The sequence below is a fragment of the Euprymna scolopes genome, chromosome 21 (assembly GCF_053919585.1).
Source record: "Euprymna scolopes isolate OS-2025 chromosome 21, ASM5391958v1, whole genome shotgun sequence".
NCBI classification, from domain to species: domain Eukaryota; kingdom Metazoa; phylum Mollusca; class Cephalopoda; order Sepiida; family Sepiolidae; genus Euprymna; species Euprymna scolopes.
In genome coordinates, this window is record NC_136502.1 from 52,265,527 (window position 1) to 52,288,823 (window position 23,297).

The 23,297-nt window shown below is 33.9% G+C and overlaps 1 protein-coding gene across 2 annotated transcripts; it reads right to left on the reverse strand.

Moving 5' to 3' along the window:
- Positions 1 to 9,233: 9,233 nt before the first annotated feature.
- Positions 9,234 to 21,567, reverse strand: LOC145242312 (uncharacterized). 2 transcript variants are annotated; one of them, XM_080105318.1, is made up of 2 exons: positions 21,511 to 21,567; positions 9,234 to 10,924 (listed from the first exon to the last, which is right to left on the reverse strand). In XM_080105318.1, exon 2 carries the CDS (start codon positions 10,566 to 10,568, stop codon positions 9,288 to 9,290), a length of 1,281 nt encoding a protein of 426 aa, XP_079961444.1. In that variant the 5' UTR covers positions 10,569 to 10,924; positions 21,511 to 21,567; the 3' UTR covers positions 9,234 to 9,287. The 2 variants fall into 2 exon arrangements, with proteins under 2 accessions (XP_079961444.1, XP_079961445.1); XM_080105319.1 differs by lacking the exon at positions 21,511 to 21,567 and adding an exon at positions 15,168 to 15,206.
- Positions 21,568 to 23,297: the final 1,730 nt, after the last annotated feature.

Genomic DNA, 23,297 nt, shown 5'->3' on the forward strand with positions numbered 1-23,297 from the left:
CACTCTTTCTCTCTCTATCTACTACTGGTCCCTGAGAACACCTTCACGTAGCTGACTGCTAACTGACGTCAACTCTCCATTCTTTGTCTTTGTCTACACGCTAGACTATCATTCCAATTTCCACTACAACACTCATTTCCCTTCCCACGCGCGAACAAACGATAGTGACCTGAACTTGCGATGAACACATATTTCCTATTATTTCTACAACACCAGTACTCCATATTTTTTTTGGGGGGGGGGTTGTAGGGGACAAAAAATTAGAGGACACCGGGGAGGAGTAATCTGCCCCTGCTCTAAGGCTGGTTGGTTTTTCCCTTTGGTCACGGGCAGACGTGTTGCCTTTTCCCTCTCAAGAAGAGGAGAACCTTCGTTCCACCATGAGGTGAGCTCTGAGAACTTTTTCCACCAGTCGGTGAGTCTTATCGAACTGTCGCTATTGTATTGTGTTTTATTGTTGTTTAAATGTTTGTCAGTGTATAATAAATATGTAAACGTAATTGGGGAATTGTGTTTATTCATATATTTTTTATTTAGTTAAAATTAACAATTTACACAAACATATTTTCGGTATAAGCCGCCATAGGGAAAGGCTGCAGCGTGGAATTTGCACAAAATCATGCTATGCTAACCACCAAAGACAGCGTTAAATTTAAAATAAAGAAAAGGGGGAAACTTTATTATTTAAATAAATGCATAACAAATAGTATTAATAACACGAGGCGCGACTTGAACACGTGGCACAAAATTTTCAGCCATTGTAATATTTCTGATATTTTGAAAATGCCGACTATTGTTGAGGGAATGACCATTATTGAGAAAAAGAATACCACTGTGTGAAACTTGTACTCTTGGAAAAATGCAAAATTTGCGATCAAGAAAACCAGATGAAAGGGCCAGGTGCTCATTAGAACTAGTGCATTGTGACTTGGCTGGGAAAATAGAACCTGTTAGTGTGAATAGTTACAAGTATGCCATAACATTTACTGATGACTATTCAGGCTATGTGATGGCATATTTCCTCAAGAACAAAAGCAACACAGTCGACGCTACAAAACAATTCTTGGCCGATAGTGCTCCTTATGGAAGGGTTAAGAGATTAAGAAGTGATAACGCTTCTGAATTCACACCAAAAGAATTCAAATCACTTCTTTTTCAACATAAAATCCGACACGAGACCCCAGCCCCCTATTCACCGCACCAAAATGGAGCCGCAGAACGAGGATGAAGAACGTTATTTGAAATGTCGAGATGCATGCTAATAGTCTCATGTAACTCATGAGCTGTGGCCATACGCTTTTCTGTGTGCTACTTATATTCGAAATAGGTGCTATAATCACCGAATAAAACTGACACCTTATGAGGACCTATAGAGTAGAAAACCAAATGTTAAAAATATGAACATTTTTGGTACAACGTGTTACGCCTATGTGCAAAATAAAACAAAATTAGATCCTCGGGCAGAAAAAGGAATTTTTATAGGATACAACAAATACAGTCCAGCCTATTTTGTATATTTCAATGATAAGAAATCTGTAAAAAAAATACGTTAGTGACTTTTACAAATGATTTTAACGATGCAAGGGAGACCACTCAGGATAACACGCCTGAAATAGATATACTTTTACAAATGAGTTTAGCGATGAAAGGGAGACCACTCAGGATATTGCAAAGCAAAATAGATATATTAATCCAACTTTGGTTCCTTCAATAAATCCTGACCATTTCAGTGAACACATAGTCGATGAGATCAGAACAAACGAACTTCTACCTGACCCCTACGAGGGAGATATAGATAATAGCAACAGTCAAGCTAGCGAACAGACAAGTAACAGAACAAATAGCAGTTCTGAAAACAGAAATTCAAGATACCCACTGAGACAGAGAAAACCACCCACTTATTTAAAAGATTATATCACTTGCAATAACCTAAGTGATCAAAATGAAGAATGTATAAATTCTTGTGAAAATAAAACTATCGCTGGACTGGATCATATCATGAAGCCATAAATTCACCGGAGGCTGACAAATGGAAATTGGCAATGGAGAAGGAGATGAATTCCTTAGCAGAAAACAACACTTTTACTCTGACAATCCTCCCTGAAAGCAAAAATTTAGTTCGGAAAAAATGGGTGTATAATATAAAAAAAGATGACAAAAATAACGAAAAATACAAAGCTAGATATGTTGCCAAGTCAGATAAAAGACATAGACTACCATGAAACATATGCACCCACGACAAAAATGACCACTATCCGAATTCTAATGCAATTTGCTGTGCAGTATGATTTGATAATTCACCAGATAAATGTCAAATCAGCAGACCTAAACACCAAAATAGACTGTGATATTTTCACCCAACAACCCGAAGGATTCATTGCTCCAGGCAATGATGGGCTTGTTTGGAAATTAAACAAATCACTCTATGGCCTAAAACAGATCGGCAAAAATTGGAACAATCTACTAAGTAAAGAACTTCTACAAGAAAAATTTAATAAAATCACTATCGAGCCATGCATGTTTGAAAAAGTTGATGAAAATAAAAGAATTATTATTCTCGTATGGGTTGATGATATCTTGATTGCCGCACATAACTTAGACACAGCAATGGAAGTCAAGACCCTATTCAAAAGTTTGATATGAAAGATTTAGGTCAACTTTGCAGGGAAATACCACATTGCCCTTCGTCCAAACAACCATCCCATAATCATGCACCCAGAAAATACTCCATCTTCATGAAGGACAGGATAAAGCCAAAACTGGATTAAATGGTACCCCAAGAAATAATCCAAAAAATTGATGACTCAATGGATTGAGTGAACAGCATTGTATATTTATGCAGGAACAATGGCAAACTTCGCCTATGTTTAGATATTTAGGGTCTAAACAACAACACCATGCATTGCCACCACAGGTCGCCAACCATGAAAGAACTCTCACACAAACTGTCTTGCTAAATTCTTCTCAAAGCTAGATGCAAAATATAGCTACTGATCAAACAAATTACTTTCAATTCACCTTTCGGAAGATATTGTTTCACAAGAATGCCCTTTGGCCTAGTTATGTCCCAAAATGTTTTGCAACAGAAGATGGGCATGATCATTGAGAAGTGCCATGGAACATAAATCGATGCTGTGATCATTCATGGGAAAATCAAAGAGAAACACGACCACAACTTACGAAAGTAGGAGACTGTGCAATCAATCAGAAACAAATAATTTTGACGTTATTTTCAACGAAAACGAGATAACCCCGATCCTTAAAAAGTGGAGGAAATAAAATCACTTCCCAACCCAACTAATGTTACCGAGTTACAAAAGGTACTAGGAATTATTACCCACATGCCACCGTTTATTCGTAGAATTTCAGACCTCACAACAAATCTCGAAGAATTCTTGAAGAAAGGATACTGACCATGAATGGAGCAATAGCCATCAGAAATCGCTTCAACAGATAAAATACTTTATATAAAGGTTGTTACTCTGCTTTTATGACTCTTCAAAAAAGTATGTTTTATAAATTGATGCATCATCCCGAGGGTTAGGAGCAGCCCTAATTTAAGAGACAAACCTGTAGCTTTCATTTCAAAATTGTAGATTGAAACAGAGCAGCTCAGCAGCGCTATTCCAATATCGAACAGAAGCTCTTAGCTGTTGTTTTTAACTGTAAACCTTTTTGACCATAAATTTACGGTTGTTCATTTGAAGTTAAAAGTGACTACAAACATTTGGGAATGATTTACCACAAGAACTTATAACAATAACAGCATCACCTCCCCAACTTTATCGAATACTAGTGAGACTTCAAGAATACATGATCATCAAGTATCGAATAGACAATGAGATGCTATCGACTAATGGATTATTCTGGCTGCCCAGCTAAATAAATAAAGAAGTCATTGACCTAGACATCAAAGCAGCTTTTGCGCAATTCTCGATTGGGAAGTTACCACAAGCAATGAATGCCAATACAATTTTGTAAGAGTCAAGGGATCTTGTTCTGAAGGGTTAGTAAAAATCTTGAAGAAAACTACACAAAGACCTTCAACCATACTGGTTATTGATCTGAGATATCTACTGAGAATGGTGTATTGCTCAAAGATAACAGGATACTGATCCCTAAAGCAATGTAACCAGAGATATTAGAAGTTACGCTATGGGCACCTAAGAATTGACAAATGTAAACTAAGAGCCAAAACCTGTGTTTTCTGGAGTGGCATCAATAATGACATTGGCGTAATAATACAGCAATGCGATATGCGTCAAGAACTTCAGAAATCCCAAACTGCTGAGATTCTCATGCCACATGATTCCCATATGACCATGGCAAATCATAGCTATTGACATTTACGACCTTAATGGGAATAATTATCTCCTAATTGTGGATTACTATGCAAAGTACCGCTTTATCTGCAAAGTTAGGGAATTCTCTGACAGGGAAGTCACCAGTTTAAGAAGAAAATCTTAGCTGAACAACGAATGCCAGGAAGGCTTATCAGTGATAATGAATCACATTTTAGCATTTCAGAGAATTTGCTAAAGCATGAGGTTTTAAAAACATCACGTGTTTTCCGAGATACCTCCAATTGAATGGCATAGCAGAATGCTCCATGAAAGCTATACTGAGCAATCGGGACATAAATATGAGCCTTTTTGTGTCTCCGATCAACTCTGATAGATAATGTTATCCCATTCCCTATTTAATCATAGACTGTACAAAATGCACCAACACAAAAATAAAAAAGAGGAAATTTAGGATCAGCTGCTATAGTGAGAGTTGTCACAGACAAGATAAACATGCAAAGGGTCTCCCTAATCTTAATGCAGGTGTGAGTACAAAATCAGAACATGAAAATATAAACTGCAACAGTCGTCAGACAACATGCACTAAGCCGCTATCCTACATTGTCGAGGTCCAAACAGAAAAGGTTCTTCACAGAAACCGCAAGCATCTCAATACGACAGATATTTCTGCATAATACACCTTCACATCGCACTTAGCTTACACCACCCAATATTCCAAACATATATCCTAAAGAAACTCCCAGTAAACCAACATCTGCAGAGACACAAAGTCCAGCAACAGCAAACCATCTGAAAAATCATGAGATTGGGTCATGTTTTACCCCCTTCAAATGGTACGACGTTTAGGAAAGGTTCATGCCTGAAATCCCTTCCAGCAAACTCTGCTTCAACTTTCATTTCTTTAATAAAAGAAGGATGTCTTGCTATGGATTATCTTACCATGTTTTGTCGTTTAGATGTAGGAGTTATGTCCACTGTAGGAATAGTAAAAATAGCTCCTGTAGTTCAATCATGTTTCATTATTTCTTCTAACTTATTCATACCAACAAATATTTTTAAAAAAGTACAACAGTCATTTACATTATATAACAGAAAAATCCTGTGCTTGAATCAAATTGATCTTAGATGCTTAAAAATGAGTGTTGTGTAGGATTGATACCGAGATTAAGATGTCAAAGATCAGGATTAAAGAAAATATAACATATTCTCATCAATTAAATAGAAATATTTATTGCTAATTACATATTACTTTTTCATCTTCTTATACAGCTATATTAATTGACGGATAAAATGTTAAAATATTACTTGCAGAAAAATTGATTTGTTTTTTTACATAAGTACAAAAAACATGTGTCAACATCTATATTTCAATATCACTTTGATAAAGAAATTCCGCATAGTATAGAGTGTACAAATACAAACTTTAAAATAAGATTTAAAGGTCAAACTACAAATTAAATAATTATATGAATTCTCTTGTCGGTAGTTTAATATATCAGTAGACCATATGGAAAATATTATGTTTATCTGACTTTTTAAATAGCGTCATTTTTTCCATTCATCCACTTTTACATATTTACACTATTTTTCTAGTGCTACTTTTTACCTGTGCTACTTTTACCTAAATTTGTAAAAAAAAAAAAAAAAAAAAAAAATGAGACTTGCATAAATTAGCTAAGTAACTTTGAAATAAATGCAGCTGATTAACGAAAGGTCAAAAATGTTTCAAAACTAAATGAAATATTTTGTAAAAAAACAATACTAGAAACATTGTTGATAATTAAATTAAAAGTAACATGTTTTTCTTTATTTTTTTACATGATGGTCTTTTGTCTGGTGGTTGAATCTCTCTTGAGCTTGGTTAACCGGGTATATTTGAGAGGTAGTTTTTGAAATTCTTTTTCATGAACCTCATTGCTTCTATAATTACTAAAATGATGGAGATCTTGATAAGACTTCAGTTTCTTTCATGTCGCATATAAAACCTTAGGATTTCAATATCACTATATCAGGTTAAATAGCTCCATTTTCTAGATACGTAGTTGTAGGAATTTCATATTCATAGTAGATAGTGTATGACTTTTTCTGGTATATGCTCCAAAGACGTGTTGCTGCATTAGATTTCATCACTTTTTTAATCTTTTTTACTTAATAAATTTTTAAGAGATCAAGGGAGCTAACTCCTCGCGGAGCTAACACTTGATTTCATTATGGTTTGGATTTATATCCAAGAGCTCTTTATAGAATAGATGTTCCCTTTATGGCTGCAATCTGTATTTCATTACAGCTTGGTCTTCCAGGGATTGTTTCTAGGTACTTCTTAAGATTCTTTTTCACTAAGCCAATTGCTCCTACCACAACCGACATAATGTCTATCTCTTTCAGAGACCATGTCATCTTGAAACCATTCTTGACGTCCTGATACTTGGTTATCTTTTCCCATTCAGCTCAATTTGGTTGGTTGGTTGCTTTTATTTTACGGCATATCAACCCTTTTCAGGTTATTTAATGCTGAATCCAAAGATTTTGAAGAAAATTTTTAATAGAATATATTTGCTGTTTTCAAGTCGGTTTCTATTTAACCCATAGTTGGGACCCTAACAGGTACTACCACTCCGGGTCAGAGTGGATCTAGGAGCAATGGCAATTAAAGGGTGGCTCCACACTCCCCAAAGCCTGCAAGCTGGGGCCTCATCACTGGATATAGTTTAAGGTCATATCCAGGACCATCAGCTTTATTAAGGCCATAGTCATTTGGGATGGTGACATCAATAATTAGTGCAGTTTTTTCAGGCTTGATCCATATCACAATGTCTGGCTTGATTGCCTTGTCTTTTATATATCTGCCCAGCTGTATATCTTTGTCATGGGCCCGTGTACACTTTATGCGATATCACCATTATTTATTCACCGATTGCCCTTATTTTACAGGACATGGCAAAATCAAGGACCGTGAGTACACCAAGACCCCAGTGGGAGTTGGGACAAAGAATTCACTGTGTTAAATTTTACTACAAGACAGGCTCGTTTAAGAAAACCCAGGACAGTTTCATGCCTCAGTTCGAATGTGAAAAGGCTCCATCCAAAAGCAGAATTATGAACTGGATGGACCACTTTGAGAAGTATGGGACTGTGGAGAACTTCAACACTGCTAGAGAGAACCGACCAAGCCACTCAGGACGTCCCAAGAAGCTAACAGCTGAGCTGGTCGAAAGAGTACGAGAATCTCTCCAGGAGAGTCTGAAACGCTCTGTGCATAAGTGAACTCAGTCCCTCGGTATGTCCCAGGAGACTTGCAGTAGAGTGCTGGTGAACGATATCAGGGCTTACCCATACAGAATACAGAGGCTGCAGACCCTTACAGTCTCAAACAAGAAGCAAAGGAGGGCTATGGCAGTCAAGATGCTCGAGGAGACACCAAATTGTTTTGATGTGATGTTTTGAATATAATAAACTAGTTATGACCTCCTTTGGACCTTAGATGAAGCCCATTTCTATCTTGATGGAAAGGCGAACTCCAAGACAAATGTCTTCTGGGGGTCCTCCAAACCCAATGAAGTAGCCACCAAGCCCCTGAGTGCATGGTGTGGGCTGCAATCTCGGCCAGAGGCATCATTGGACCAATCTTCATCAAAGAATCTGGCACTGTAGTGACAGTCACCATGGAGTGGTATGTGGAGGTTCTCAAAACCTTCAAGAGTGAGCTCCAGACCATCTGCCCATTGCTCATGAGCAAGTTCTGGTTCCAGCAGGACAGAGCAACTTCTCACAACTCAAATCTGTCCCGCGATTGGCTGAAAGAGAACTTCGGAGGTCAAGTGATCAGTCTCAAGACAGATTTTGTGTGGGTACCCCATAGACCGGACCTAAGGCTTCCCCCCCGATTTTTTCTTTGAGGATATCTTAAGGACAGAGTTTACGCAGGGAAACCCAGAACCATCACGGAACTCAAGGAAGCCATCAGGGAGGAGATGAGAGCCATGACGAATTCGGTCTGTAAGAACGTCATGGACAACTTCGTGCTGCACCTCAAGAAATGCACAGAGTTAAATGGAGGCCATCTAGAACATATGCTGTAGAACAGAGAAAAAAGGCCAAAGACCCTAGTGTTTTGATGTGATGTTTTGAATATAATAAACTAGTTATGACCAAAGTTTCATTTCATTCGGACAAAACACTAAGAAACAAGGCCTAATTAGAGTTGGGGCCCGTTTTTTGGGGTCGTCCTGTAGGACACGGTCACCTTTTTGTTTGATGTTATTGGTTCATGTTCCCATATGTTCGTCAGTCTTTCGAGCTGCATCTCTTCACAGATCTTCCAATGGAAGTATTTACATACTTTGTTGTGGTGAGTAGTGTAAAAGTCATCTGCTAACAGGGTTTGGCATCCCGATATTCAAATGCAAATCAAAATGTGCATATTATTAGCAGAGGAATGAAAGCATCCAACCTTACACAGCTGTAAAATACATTTAAATATATTTTAATTCATGCAGATTTCGTATTTATTATTACAATGGCAATTATCTATTGAATATATCTATAGCACTGATTTCAAAAGTTAAAATAAAACAATATCTTGGAGGGCATCAGCTAGAATCGAATCCAAAACATTAAGCTCTCCAGCTATGTTCCCTAATGTTTAAGCTATTGATAGGTAGATAAGAAAGATTTAAAATAAAACTACTTCAAGCTATCAGTGAATTTTTAATAAACATATGCTGGCTAGCTCAAATGAACATTTTGCATTTCAACTTGTCGACATATTTCTGTATGCATTATTCATATAGATGAGTCTGCGTTCTTGCATAGCGTGGATAGATATTACTCATTAAAAACCATTTCTGATGTATGATTACTATTTCCTTTTAATTTCAATGTCATGTGACAAGTAGTCTGCAAGTTTACCAGTTAAATATTTTTACACACACACACACACACACACACACATACTGGCATTTTTATGCATATTTAGTAAATGTTTTATCCAGAGTGCGTCTCGTTTAAATGTTTTATATGGGATGATTTTCGTGCAAAGGAAATCCCACAAAATTCACAAGAATATGGTTTCTCTCTGGTATGAGTTCGAATATGGATATTTAATTTTCCTTTTTCAGTAAATGGTTTATTGCATATTTCACAAGAATATGGCTTCTCTCCTTTGTGTCTTCGGACGTGCATTTGTAAGGTACCAAACTGTGAAAATGATTTACAGCATATTTCACAAGAATATGGCTTTTCTCCAGTGTGTATTCTCATATGTATTGTCAAGTATGACTTCATTTTAAAAGAAGTCCCACAAACCTCACAAGCATAAGGCTTTTCGCCAGTATGAGTTCGTATATGGCAGTATAAATTTCTTTCATGCAAAAACGATTTGCTGCATATTTTACAAATAAATTCTTTTTCTCTATCGTGTATTTTCATATGTGTTGTTAAATTTGACTTTCGTGTAAAGGAATTTCCACAAACATCGCAAGAATATGGTTTTTCTCCACTGTGTATTCTCATATGTGTTGTTAAGTATGACTTTATTGCAAAGGAATACCCACATATTTCACAAGAATATGGTTTATCCCCAGTATGTATTCTCATATGTTTTTTCATGGTTGACTTCTCTGTAAAGGAATTTCCACATATTTCACAACAATATGGGTTCTCTCCAGTATGTTCTCTAACATGCTTTTGCAAATGAGCGATCCGTGAGAATGATTGACTGCATATTTCACAGGTAAATGGCTTTTCTCCGCTGTGCATTCTCGTATGTGTTATCAAGTGTGTCTTCTGTATAAAGGAATGGCCACATATTTCACAAGAATATGGTTTCTCTCCAGTGTGAGTTTTCATATGTCTTGCTAATGATGAATCACGTGTAAAAGAAGCCTGACAAACCTCACAAGAATAAGGTCTTTCACCAGTATGTGTTCGGATATGATGCTTTAAAAGTCCTTTTGCTGAAAAGGCTTTACTGCATATTTGACAAACATGTGGTCCTGCTCCAGTATGCACATTCATATGGCTTGCTAAGGTGCCTTTATATGCAAAAGAAGTTCCACAAACATTACAACAATACGGTTTCTCTCCAGTATGAATTCGAATATGTTGTGTTAAATTCCAATCACGTGGAAATGATTTATTGCATATTTCACAAGAATATGGTTTCTCTCTTGTATCAGCTTGTATATGTTGATTTAAATTATTTTTCTGTAAAACTGTACTTCCATGTGTTTCATCAATCTCTGTATGATGCTTCATATTATACATTTTTTAGTAATGTGGAAAATAAAATTGCTAGTATCAAAGGATATTTTGTGTATCAATTCAACAATATTTGTTTAGCGTTAATTTATATATTTTCGACATCATGTATTACTCCATGATAAAAAGATTTCATTATATATATATATATAGTATATGCTGCAAGGATGTACAACAATGGTGTTAAGTAATATTTAAATTAGGAAATAAATAAATCAGTATTTATATATTCAAGTATATTTCAACATAAATTCTCCTTTTTAGAATCACAAGTTACTAAACATTTCATTGTCCATTTTCCAGTTTTTATAAAAAATCATCATACAAATGTTTGAAAAATTGTACTTTTCCAACTCGAAAATCTGTAAAATAAAATAAAATAAACGATGATATAGTTTCCAAATTTATTCAAATGTCAAAATATAGACTTCATTTTATACAGAAATTCATCTCACTTTAGAAAAGTTTTTTGTAGATATTTTTAGTTCAAAGGAATTATCCCTCTTTACTAGTCTGCATTAAAAACGGGTAAGATATTTTTAGTTCAAAGGAATTATCCCTCTTTACTAGTCTCCATTAAAAACGGGTAAAAAATTATAGCCTATTAATTTAATGTCTGGTTTGATTCCAGAAGGCTAGCTATGTTAAAAAAACAGAAGAGGTTTCATTAAAATAACAAATAAAAGTAATCGTTCTGGGATAGTGTCAAGACATACATCTATTGGTTAAGAGCAAAACCCCTTAACTGTATGAGACATGAAAAAGGAAGAAAATCAAGCGATTAAAGAAAAGTGATTCAATAAATGTAAAAACAAATGAAAAATAGAAAGAGAAATAACTGCAAAAACTGATACACATTTCTCAAACTAATGCAACTCATAATACTTTGAACAAAAATATTTTGCTGAATCAGATGAAGAGGCGACTTCAAGTCTAGAGTATCAGTTTCAGATAAAAACTTTGTATTCATATAAAAATGCTTCACTTACTAAACCGGACTTCCTATTTTATTTTAAAAATTACTTTGATTATCTTACATGGGCACTCATTGTGTTAATTAGCTTTTTTAATAATATATTTTAATAATACAAATACAATTTATTTAAATTTTTCTTAAAATAAAAATGAATAAATATTTTCTAAAGTAATATTGTTAAGTTTTGAGACATTGTGTTGAACAGGTAGGGATAGTTCAGATCAGTGACCAGATGGCGGCCAAGAATCAAATGCTGTCCGTGGCATAGTTAACCTCTTAAGTTCTGAGATATTGTGTTGAACAAAGATGGCGGCGTAATTCAGATCAGTAACCAAGATGGCGGCGTAGTTCAGATCAGATACCAAGATGGCGGCCAAGAATTAAATGCCGTCCGTGACGTAGTAAACGGCAAACTGATTGAATCCAAAATTCGACAATTTTTATAATAATTTTTAAACGTTTTCATTGGTTGTTTAGCACAACCGTTGGTTATAAAAATGATTGGCGAATCCATTCGTCTCATACCCCCATTAGGAGTCAAAAACATTTTACAAATATGTTTTAAAATAATAAAAAAATTAAAACATTTTTGGTATTTTATGCAAAAATATTAAGATTTACTAATCTTTGTAACAGATATTTAAAAAAATGTGCATAAAACATGTTTTCTTTTATATCAATTTAACTAAAACAGGATGTCCAGTTTATTTGCTGTGGACTTTATTCTTAAAATTTACAAAAACAATGTAACATTCTACACTTTAAAAATAAGTATTTTAAAATAATAAATCATTTTTTAATTTACAAAAACAATGTAACATTACAGTTTTTAAAATAATCATTTTAACATAATAAATCATTTTTTTTAATTTACAAAAACAATGTAACATTATAGTTTTTAAAATAATCACTTTAACATAATAAATCATTTTTTTTAATTTACAAAAACAATGTAATATTATAGTTTTTAAAATAATCATTTTAAAATGATAAATCATTTTTTAAATTTACAAAAACCAGGTAACATTCTATATTTTAAAATAATTATTTTAAAATAATAAATCTTTTTAAATTTACAAAAAACAATGTAACATTCTATATTTTAAAAAAAAATTATTTTTAAAAAATAAATCTTTTTTCTTTAAATGCACAAATTAAATATAAACCTATTCGAACATGGCCTACGTAAATAGAAGGCCGTTCTATTAAATTCATTTAATCTTCTGACGTCACAGAATAAAGTACAATGACTAGAGTTAAGTGACGACTATTACAAGGATTATTTTAAAACAGGTGCATTTTTAAATTAATAAGTAGATACACTTTTAAAAAATAAAACTCCACTACAATATTTTCTCTGGCAAAAGATATTCCCTTTTAATTGGATGTGTCCAAATGGAAAATAATTCTTTATCTTTTGTGGAAAAAATGCAGTTGCTTTTGAACCAGTTTTATAAATTCATTAGCAATTTTTTTGAGAATTGAAACAAAGTACCTATCCTCATAATAGTAATCTATCGCGTAACCATGGCCACCATAATTTACTCTCTGATGTCAGCAGATCATGTTACTTTAGTGAAACAACCTTCTATTTACATAGGCCATAATCGAGTACGTTAATATGCATGATTGCCTAAAACATTTAACAAATAAATAAATAAATGTAAGTGAATGCAGAATAAGTTAATTTTAATTAATTGCAAACACCAGATCTTACACCTACGAGGTGCCTTCAATAAGTTTCCAGACTTTTTTGTACTAGCATTTAAAATTGTCATAGATTTTTGAAAATTTAGTATGTGTTTTCTATAAATCTTTTGAGATGATTGAGCAATGTTTTTTTTTTTATTTCAGCTTCAAATGAACAGCTAAAGCCCGATTGTCATAGCTGGTGAATTTCAAAAATGCAAGCTGGTCGTGAGGACACTTTAGAAGAATGATATACAATAAAATTGTTTTAAACTTGGAAGAAATGCCACAGAAACGTATAGAATGCTTCAGACTGCCTTTGGACCATCTTACATGAATCGTGCATCAGTCTTTCAGTAGCATAAAGGATTCAAGGAAGGCAGGGAGTCTGTAAAGGATGATGAGAGGTGTGGAAGGAGTACAGAAGTCAGGACGCCAGAGTTGACTGACCAAATAAAGAATTTTATAAACAAGGACTGTCATGTGTCTACAGAGACAATCAGTACACAGGTTTATGTCAGTGCGAGAACTGTCCACACAAGTATTTGCAAAGAACTGAAGACACAAAAGATTTGTGAAAATGTACCAGTCCACAACTCTATCCTTGTCACAGACTATTTGATCAAGATGGGTATCAAGACACTTCCTCACCCTCCCTATCATTCAGACTTTGCTTCCTGTGACTTTTGATTATTCTCTAAGCTCAAGGAAAACCTTAGAAGGTGTTGTTTTGAGACAATTTAGAAGATGAAAGCGGCTGTGATGAGGGTCATTGTAACGCTCACACAAGAGGACTTCCATGGAGCCTTCCAGAAGTTGTCGTAACAGTACAACAAGTGCATTGCAGCTAGAGATTACTTATGTGTGTGCTATAAGTAAAAATGCCCATGCAAAAAAGTCTGGAAACTTTTTAAAGACAGCTTGTATGTTGCTTACTATTAATCAAATTTATCTACACTTAAATTCCGTTTTATTTTATTTGTTTTTTAAAGTATCTCATTTCATTTTTTGTTTATTTTTCAACAGCAATAATGAAATAAGTGTTTATACATAACTCTTTATCAAATGAAAATAGAAAAAAAGATGCTTATTTAGAATTACACTTAATAAAAAAGTACAGACAAATCCTTATGGTGTACATACCTGTCACATAATGAAGAGGTCATATCTTAAAAATCACGTAAATTGATCAAAGAGTATGACATCTTTTTTCTGTGATGAGTATGCACACCATAAAGATGTTTTGTATTGTTTTTTAATTAAGTGTAATTCTAATTAAGAACCAAAAAACGATATGATTTTTTGCCACTTATCTGTTATAGATTATTAAAATCTTGCATGAATCCAATACATTGGCGCTTATGGCAATGGATTAAATTATCTAGGAAATAGGGGGGAATAATTAGCATCGACTAAGCAAAAAAATAAGCAAATTTGGAGAGGCAACTTAGGACGTTAAATAATCAATCAAATAATGAAACAAAGTTAAGTAAAAAAAAAAACACTTCCTCTCCACAAGCAACGAATCAAGTTAGCTTTAGAAATTGCCAAAGCAGTAGATGGTGGTCTCAATAAGGAAATACAGTTTGTCCCAGAAACTGCCGAAGCAGTTTACAAAATTTATTTGATCTTTTTAATTAAATAGATTACAGTATAATATACACTATAACCTGACTAATATAAATTAGAAAATAAAACATTTTTCCAAATATAAGATTGCCTTATATAACACTATAGAATGTATAGTGGCTATTGCTTTAAAAGTTCCTTAAAATTTATCTACACAGAGTTGCCTTAACTTCTGTTTTTCTTTTCTGTTATTTTCTTTCAAGTATCTTGTTGCCTTTTTTGATAACAACACTAGCTGAATGGGAGTTTCACAATACATGGTTCTTAGTCAAATAAGAATAGAAACAAAAATTATTTTTTTTGCGACTTACTTATTAAGATCTTGCATGAATCCAATATATTTTGTTCCTATAAAATTAAACGGAGGTAAAAAAATGCAATATATTACTTAAAGGAATAAACCTCTTTTTTGAAAATCTATGTCATGCAAGAACAATTGTCAGAACTCCTCTGTACCAACATCTCTTAGCTCAATTTAGAACACTAACTCTCTCTCTCTCTCTCTCTCTCTCTCTTTCTCTCTCTCTCTTTCTTTACTGTCAAAAACTTAACTCACTATTTATTTCCAAAGTTTTACAAAATCTTTTGACAATGTGGCACAAGGCCAAAAGTAGGAATGAGCGTGGGAAGAAGGTTGTGCAATTAGCCTATTCCCTTAACTATTTCCAGACACCGAAATACTATATTCACTAATCTACTTAAACTTATCCCAGTGTGGTTCGAATGATTTTTATTTACAAAATATTGACAATTCATGATAAGAAGTGGAAAGAAAAAGACTATTCCTTTAAAAAAAAATACCCCAAAATAAAAAATAACTAATGAAAAATAAATGAACCAAATACAATGTTAATTGCATTTGTATTAGTGGGAATCCTCCAAGCCTATCTAATATATGAAATTTTTACTGTTTTCCAGCTATCACTGAAAACGAGTCATTTCCTAACTGGGAGTTGGCAATGCTTAAGGGTCAAAAGAAATTGGGGATGTGCAATGAGCTCAGGAATAAGAACTGTCGGGGTAGGTTGAGGATAAAATAATATTTTAGGAAAGGGCATTCCGGAGTATACTAACACCTAAAATAAATTACTACTAGCTAACTGACTGATCCTCTATGGGATAGCCATTTGATTTAGTCAAGTCCTAAAGATGGCATGTGCTTGGTGCCCAATTCATCTGACAGACTCAGCTGTTGAAGAACTGCAATTAATCCTTTTGATGGCATTCGACCAAGTGGTCAGGAATGAGGACCCCATGCAGACTCCTCTATTTGAGTTCTGGTGAGGAAAGCCAATCTTTCGGCATATCTGTGACTTTCCACAAGCCCCTATTGATTAGATATTGGGTATGAAATGTTCTGTATGAAAAGGCAACCTCCTATCATTCCAAAGAAGTGAAAAGAGAGGATGCATTAAAGCCACCAATTAGTTCACAGAGAGAGGTAGTGCAGCTAAGCAGTAAAAATAAAGAGAAAGACGTATGTGGTGCATGCCTCTGCTCTACCTTTAAGGGAAAGTCCTCTTCAAAGCCAAATCCCCACAAATGCTTCAACCTTTGACTACACTTTTTCAACTGGAGACCTGGTCTGAACCAAATGCCAAGGACTTGAACTGGGTCATCTGTCCAATTGAAATGGCCTGGCAGCACAGCCACGTCCCTCCAAGCAACCAACTTTAGGCTGTTGAATTTGCTAAGGTCTATTACAACTCCTATCACATTGTACTGATCAAGTGACTCAACAATTGCGCAAATGTTTTTATGGCTTGAGCTACACGATCACATCATTGGCAAACTGAAACCCTGGTTCACACACCAGCAGGCAAAATAATTCTGTGCAGGGCCAACCCTGTTACCCCAGACACTCAACTTGCAAAGAATGTAAGTAGAAAAAGCATAGACAACAATGTACAACCCCGACGTACCAAGTAAGAGATAATAAAAGATTCCAATCACATCTTGTTTACTTGTATTACTGCTGTCAGCCAGTAATAAAGAATAGAAATCCATCTGCAGAAGTTCAAATTAAAACCAATGGCCTCTAAAACATATCCCAGAAATCAATGGTCAACCCTATCAAAGGTCTTGGGCAGATCTAAATAAATCAGCACTGCTTCAGTGTCATATTCTAAACCTTCTATGACCGTATGAATCAGATGTAAATGTTCTGAATTGATCTCCATTTCATAGTATAGTCTGCTAAGGCTCGCTCAATTCCCAAAAATTCTAGTCAAAATCTTTAAATCTGTATTTAACAGAGTTGTGGGCCTAAAGTTATCTCGTCCCCCAACCCCTTACATAACCATTCTTTTTTCTTCAGTAATGTGCCCACTCTATTAGATAGAACTTATATCAAACCAGTGGGTAAAAACATCCGGACTGAATATATATATGACAGCCTTAAGAAAAATTCATAGAGCAAACCATCAAGTTCTGGAAATTTGTTGTAGTCAACCTGATTCAGTGCAGCAACTAACTCAACTGTCATAACTAGCACCTCGAGCTGCTTTCAGGCAAGCTGAATCAGCTAAATAGTAGTCAAACCGTGACAGCTTTTCTAGACTTTATTTGTTTGGAAGCAGTACATCCCACATTGCAAAGCTCCTCCTGTAGATGTATAAGGCAGGGGTTTTCATTTAATGCACCATATTTACTTTTTAAGCAGTTCATGGTATGCCTTTGGTGACAACTGGAACTGGGTTTCTCATGCAGCTCTCTTCTTTACGGAGGTTCTGAGTGAAACTCTCCTTTCATCTGTGTTACCTTCAATAGCTGGGCATGAACAATCTATGCTGTTGAGAAATAACTGTGCTAGAACTACTGGAGGTGCAATTTAGGACAAATTGCTACCTGTTTTGGCTTGCTCCAGCCACTTGAGTGAACTGCAGCCCCCTCTAGCAACTAAAGCCAGTCATGTTTTGCACCTCCACCAAAACGTACTAGTCCTCCACTACTATGTTTTCATAGTCTGCTCCAGCCTCCAGATCCAGCTGAAGCCTCATCTGCCTGGGAACCAGAGAAGGGGGTAGACTCCAAGTCTATATCAAAACCTCAGTAGTACCATCACTGAAATACTGGTGCTTGAGTCCTCCTGAAACCTACCAGCTGCTTAAGTCAAGCTTTGAGGTTGGACACCTGAAATAAATCAAAACAAAACAACAACACCGAAAAAAGGCTACAAAGGAAGTCACCCAATAAAGTTTAGAATAGAAAAAGCTTGTCCTAAATAGACTGGACAAGGGGGCTGAGAGAGAGACTCAGTTGTCAGACAGAGTAGAAAATACTTTAACCAGGGCCCAGAGCCCGAGAATATGGCAGCCTATCATACAAAATAATGAGAATGTAGGAATTGTGCACTTGGTTAACAAGTCTGTTTCAAACAAAAGAAAAATCCCGTTAATAGAATAACAGATAAAAACTTGACTTGTTGTCCTTTTTAATTCGTTTATCTTATAATCTCATATGCACATTAATATAAAAGACATCTATATACAAACTCAGGTTTTTCTTTTTTTTAACAGTCGAAATACATGCTGCCACTTATGAATAGTTTCAGCAATTTTTTGCCAACAATTCTTACAAAAGTTAAAAGTTTATTAAACTTACACGTCCCTGCATATCATTCAAATTTTAATTTTTCTCTAAAATGTCGAATAATAAATTTGGTTACACGCCTCCATTTAAAACTAAGCTTCCTGCGCTAAAATGCACCAAACGTTAATGTTAATTTTTATTTCATTTCCTTTTGCAAAACTCAATCATGATCTGCAAATCCAAAAATAAAATACTTTCTCTAGAAAATAACCAAACCAAACACCATGAACAAATATTTGAAGCATTTAATAAGTTTCCGATAAATTTAAGGAATTAGTTAAAATTTAAAAAAAAAAGCAAGCTTAGTTTTACGAATTAAAAATTGATATTTTTTAGAATAAAGAAGAATTAAATAAAAATAATTTAAATATTACTTTTTTGGTCTACAAATTACGATATTGAAAACTAAGCTTAAAGGAAATTCTGTCAGTTAACGGAAATTAATTGTTTTAGGTGTTGTCTGCTGAAAGATGAACATTTTTTGAATAACATATTTATGTCGTTTCCATAATATTTCAAGCCAAAAGTAAGATTTACTGTTATATTTCATTTGAATAATGATTGAGCAAAAACTCAAAAATCTAATGTTTATTTGAATTAAGTTTTTTTTTTCTATATTTTTAATGTTTTATAAAACCTGTTTTTCGTATATCTGCTACGGCAATGAGAAATTAACATGGCGTAGCAGTGCGGGCAGCAGTATCAGAAATTTTGTGAAAATAGTGAATAATTCCACCCCATCTTTCCAAGCTTATAACTCCTCGAAAAATGTAATTCAAGCCCTATTTTTTTTTCAATTAAAGGAGCAAGGACCAAGGTTTCATTTAAAAAAAAAAAACCCCAAAAACAATGTTTTTTTTTTTTAAAAAAAGGTTTTAAACTTCGGACTTTACATGTAAATTTCTAAAAAACGGGTTTTTTTTTGTTTTAAATTTGAATATATTATTTATTGACCTTTTCTCTTCAATTTGTGATATATAAAACTATTCAAAATAAATTATTTACTTTTTAATAGACATTTCAAAATGAGAGGCGTGAATTATTCGACCCCCTGTCTTTCCAAGCTTATAACTCCTCGAAAAATGTAATTCAAGCCCTAATTTTTTTTTTCAATTAAAGGAGCAAGGACCAAGGTTTCATTAAAAAAAACAAAAAAAAAACAATGTGTTTGTTTTTTAAAAAAAAAAAGGTTTTAAACTTCGGACTTTACAGGTAAATTTCTAAAAAACCGGGGTTTTTTTTGTTTTAAATTTGAATATATTATTTATTGACCTTTTCTCTTCAATTTGTGATATATAAAACTATTCAACATAAATTAATTATTTACTTTTTAAGAGAAACTTGAAAATGGGGGGCGTGAATTAAAAAAAAACGTTTGTCTAAAATATTATATTCGGTTTATTGGAAAGAACATAACATTTCACATTGACCCTGAAAATATCGTAAAAATAGAATCAATAGAAAAATTTTGATAGATTTTTAAAGTTTAAAAATTGAAAAATATTGAGTTCGGAAAATTCATTACTGTTTAAAAAAAAAAAAAAAAAATTCTATTACTTTTAAAACAACTGTAATAGTTTATTTTGGAAGTATAATCCATAAAGAAAATAAATAACCCACTTTTAACAGAGAAATTACGAGATTTTTATATTTTATTCGCAGTTTCGTGTTAGGGGTGTCAAAAATTCTGATACTGCTTGCTACGCCATGTTAATTTCTCATTGTTTATGTTTTTGTTGTTTTGTGACGTTCAAATCAAATTTCGTCCGTTTTATTCAATGTAAAATAAAGAATATCCGATTTAATCTCTGATCCTTCTTCTTCAATATAGAGTAAAAATTACGATGAATTAATTTTATTTTCCTAAGTTTTACTTGTATTTTTTATTAGGAGTGTCGATAATTAGCGCCATGACAAATTAAATTTATATAGGAAGGTGATTTCCTATTCTAAAATATTTATTTATATATTAAATTCCAATTTTGTGGATATTTTGTTAGCATCTTTACATGTAACCTTCCCCCACCCACCCAAATAAGGTGGTAAAGCTGTTTTTTTTTTGGGGGGGGGGGATTCTGATGAATACGATAGTAAAACGAAATACCAACTTTTCATTTGACATCATTAGTAATGAAAATAAATTTTTAAAATAAAATGTCGATTGTTGAATAGACGCAACTGTTGATGAGTGAATTAACCCAAGTAAATCCGTTATTAATTTTTTAAAGAATAGTTTACATGTTTTGGGTTTGTATTACTGTACACATAGATTCGAAAAAGTTGTCAAAAAAACAAATATATAACAAATAAATGTTATCAAAGGCAAGATAAGTTACTTTTCTACCAAACTGGATATATTTTTTGTGTTTTTATTCAATGTAACATATTTATTCAGCTCGAAAAACATGCAGTGTTTACCGATGTATTGGACAATTCAAAATGGCGGCCTACTCTCTCTTAAACACGGTAAGTTCGAGAAAAGGTGTTATAAATAATAAACTAGACAAAATACTATTTAAAAAAATACCGAATATATGTCAACCTATGTCACGGAAATATATATTGAGCGAATTTCTAACAGTATTTTGTCGAGTTTATTATTTATAACACCTTTTCCCGAACTTACCGTGTTTAAGAGAGAGTTGGCCGCCATTTTGAATTTTCCAATACATCGGTAAACACTGCATGTTTTTCGAGCTGAATAAACATGTTACATTGAATAAAAACACGAAAATTATATCCAGTTTGGTAGAAAAGATCTTGCCTTTGATAACATTTATGTGTTATATATTTGTTTTTTTGACAACTTTTTCGAATCTATGTGTACAGTAATACAAACCCTATGTTTTAATAGAATAATTTAAATGTTTAACTCTCTGCGGTCAATCTTGGCTTAAAAAGCACATGTGGGGAAGAGTGGGAGAATTTCTTTTGTTAAGCCCTTTTAATTCCTATTCACAACTTATTCACGTTTCTTCTTTAAACATAACAAATTTTATTAAGATAAAATCATTATGTTTAAACAATACATTAACTAATGCATATTTTTCATGCAATATTTACCTTTTTGTAATGATCATACAACTTGACATCCAGCTATTGCACACTAATGATTGCTAAAAAAAAAAAGAGCTAAAATAAAGGGAGATAATTTAATCCTTCGTTTCTTTTCAGAATCAAAAATTATTTGTAATTTAATCGATTCGTGATTTATTTGTGAGAAACTGTCATAATAGAATTTTTAATTTATAAATCGGAAAGATTTTTTCGGTAAAGCTTGAGAAGAATGCGCTGTTTTTTGGGTTGTTGTAAAAATGGAACGGGAATTTTAATTTCCTTCCGTTTTAATCTTTTTTTTAATTATGCCCCCCCCCCTAAAACGAAAGTAATCGAAAGAATAACGTTTAATAATCATACTTTATATAAATAAAAAGAAAGATTTTTTTGTACAAAAATAAAATTTTATTAACAAAAACGAAATAATTTAATTTTTAAACGAAAAAAAATCAATTTGGTATACCTTTTTAGTATTTTCTTTTTTCTTTTTTTTTTTTACGTCACTCCAACAACTCACCGTTCACATTGGAAATGTCGACTTTTATAGGTTTTCCGTTATGCTTACAACGAATAAACACCCCAACGTCCCCATGTAAAGAACGGCCTTTGGAAGAGACACCGCCAACCTCCTCATGTTAAGAATGGCTTTCGGAATAGACACTCACAACCTTGTCAGCATACCCGAAAATCTATGAAGTTGACATGTAGAATGTGAACGATGAGTTGGACATAATGTAAAAAAAAAAATGTACAGAATTTGAAACGGAACGAAATTTAAATTTCCATTCTATTTTTACAACAACCATCAGCGCATTCTTTGCAAATTTTACCATTTTTTCTTTAAAGCAGACACATCATACAAAACAAAAATATAATAATAATAATAATAATAATAATAATAATAATAATAATAATGATAATAATAATAATAATAATAACAACAACAACATCGACAACTTTCACTCTTTCTTCCTTCCTCCCCGCTCCATCATTCAAGTCATATTGGTGCAGTATTTCAGTTTTTGTTTATTTTTGAAGAGTTTGAGGTTGGGCTTGCCTGGAGAGGATGCGTCGATGCCCTTCATGCAAATGCGGCAGCGATGAATCAGGTTAGCTGGGTCACCCAGTGGTGACCCATCGTCCTTAGAGGTAACATTGTACCAATAGATTGCTTCCGTTATGAAACAGTGTTTCCTTGCCACAATTCGCTTCAAACTGCAATGACAGCGCTCCACAATGCCATTGCCAGAGGGGGCGTACGTACAACGAAAGTGCAGTCAGAATGTCCTCGAAACCCTGCTGCAGAATGCTGTATCAGTGTGAATGAGTATTTTTGCCAGCACACCATGCTCACAAAACAGGATTTCTAGGTGGCTGATAATGCTTGCCACGTTCTGTTGTCTCAAATGATGCCAGATAGAGAACCTCGTGAGTACACAGTCAATGGGTGACAGATAGTGTTTGCCTTGGTAGTAGGTTACATCCATTTCCATTCAGAACCAAGTATCACTAAGATCTAATTTCCCTTTTTGCCAACATGTGGGTGGTAGATTAATCAATTGGCATTTTACGTAAACTCTCACCACAATTCTAACTAACGTCTGGGAATCGAGGGATCCACTTGTTTGACAATGTATAACGTTCATCTTACGCCGGGGTGGCCACTTTGGTGATAGACATACTTCATCCAGTCAAGGTCATATTTACTTGGCGACACAGCTCCCGCACAGTACAGGGATTCAACTGCTTGTTTGATGAGATCAAGCCATCACTGTGGTATACTCCTGAGAGTG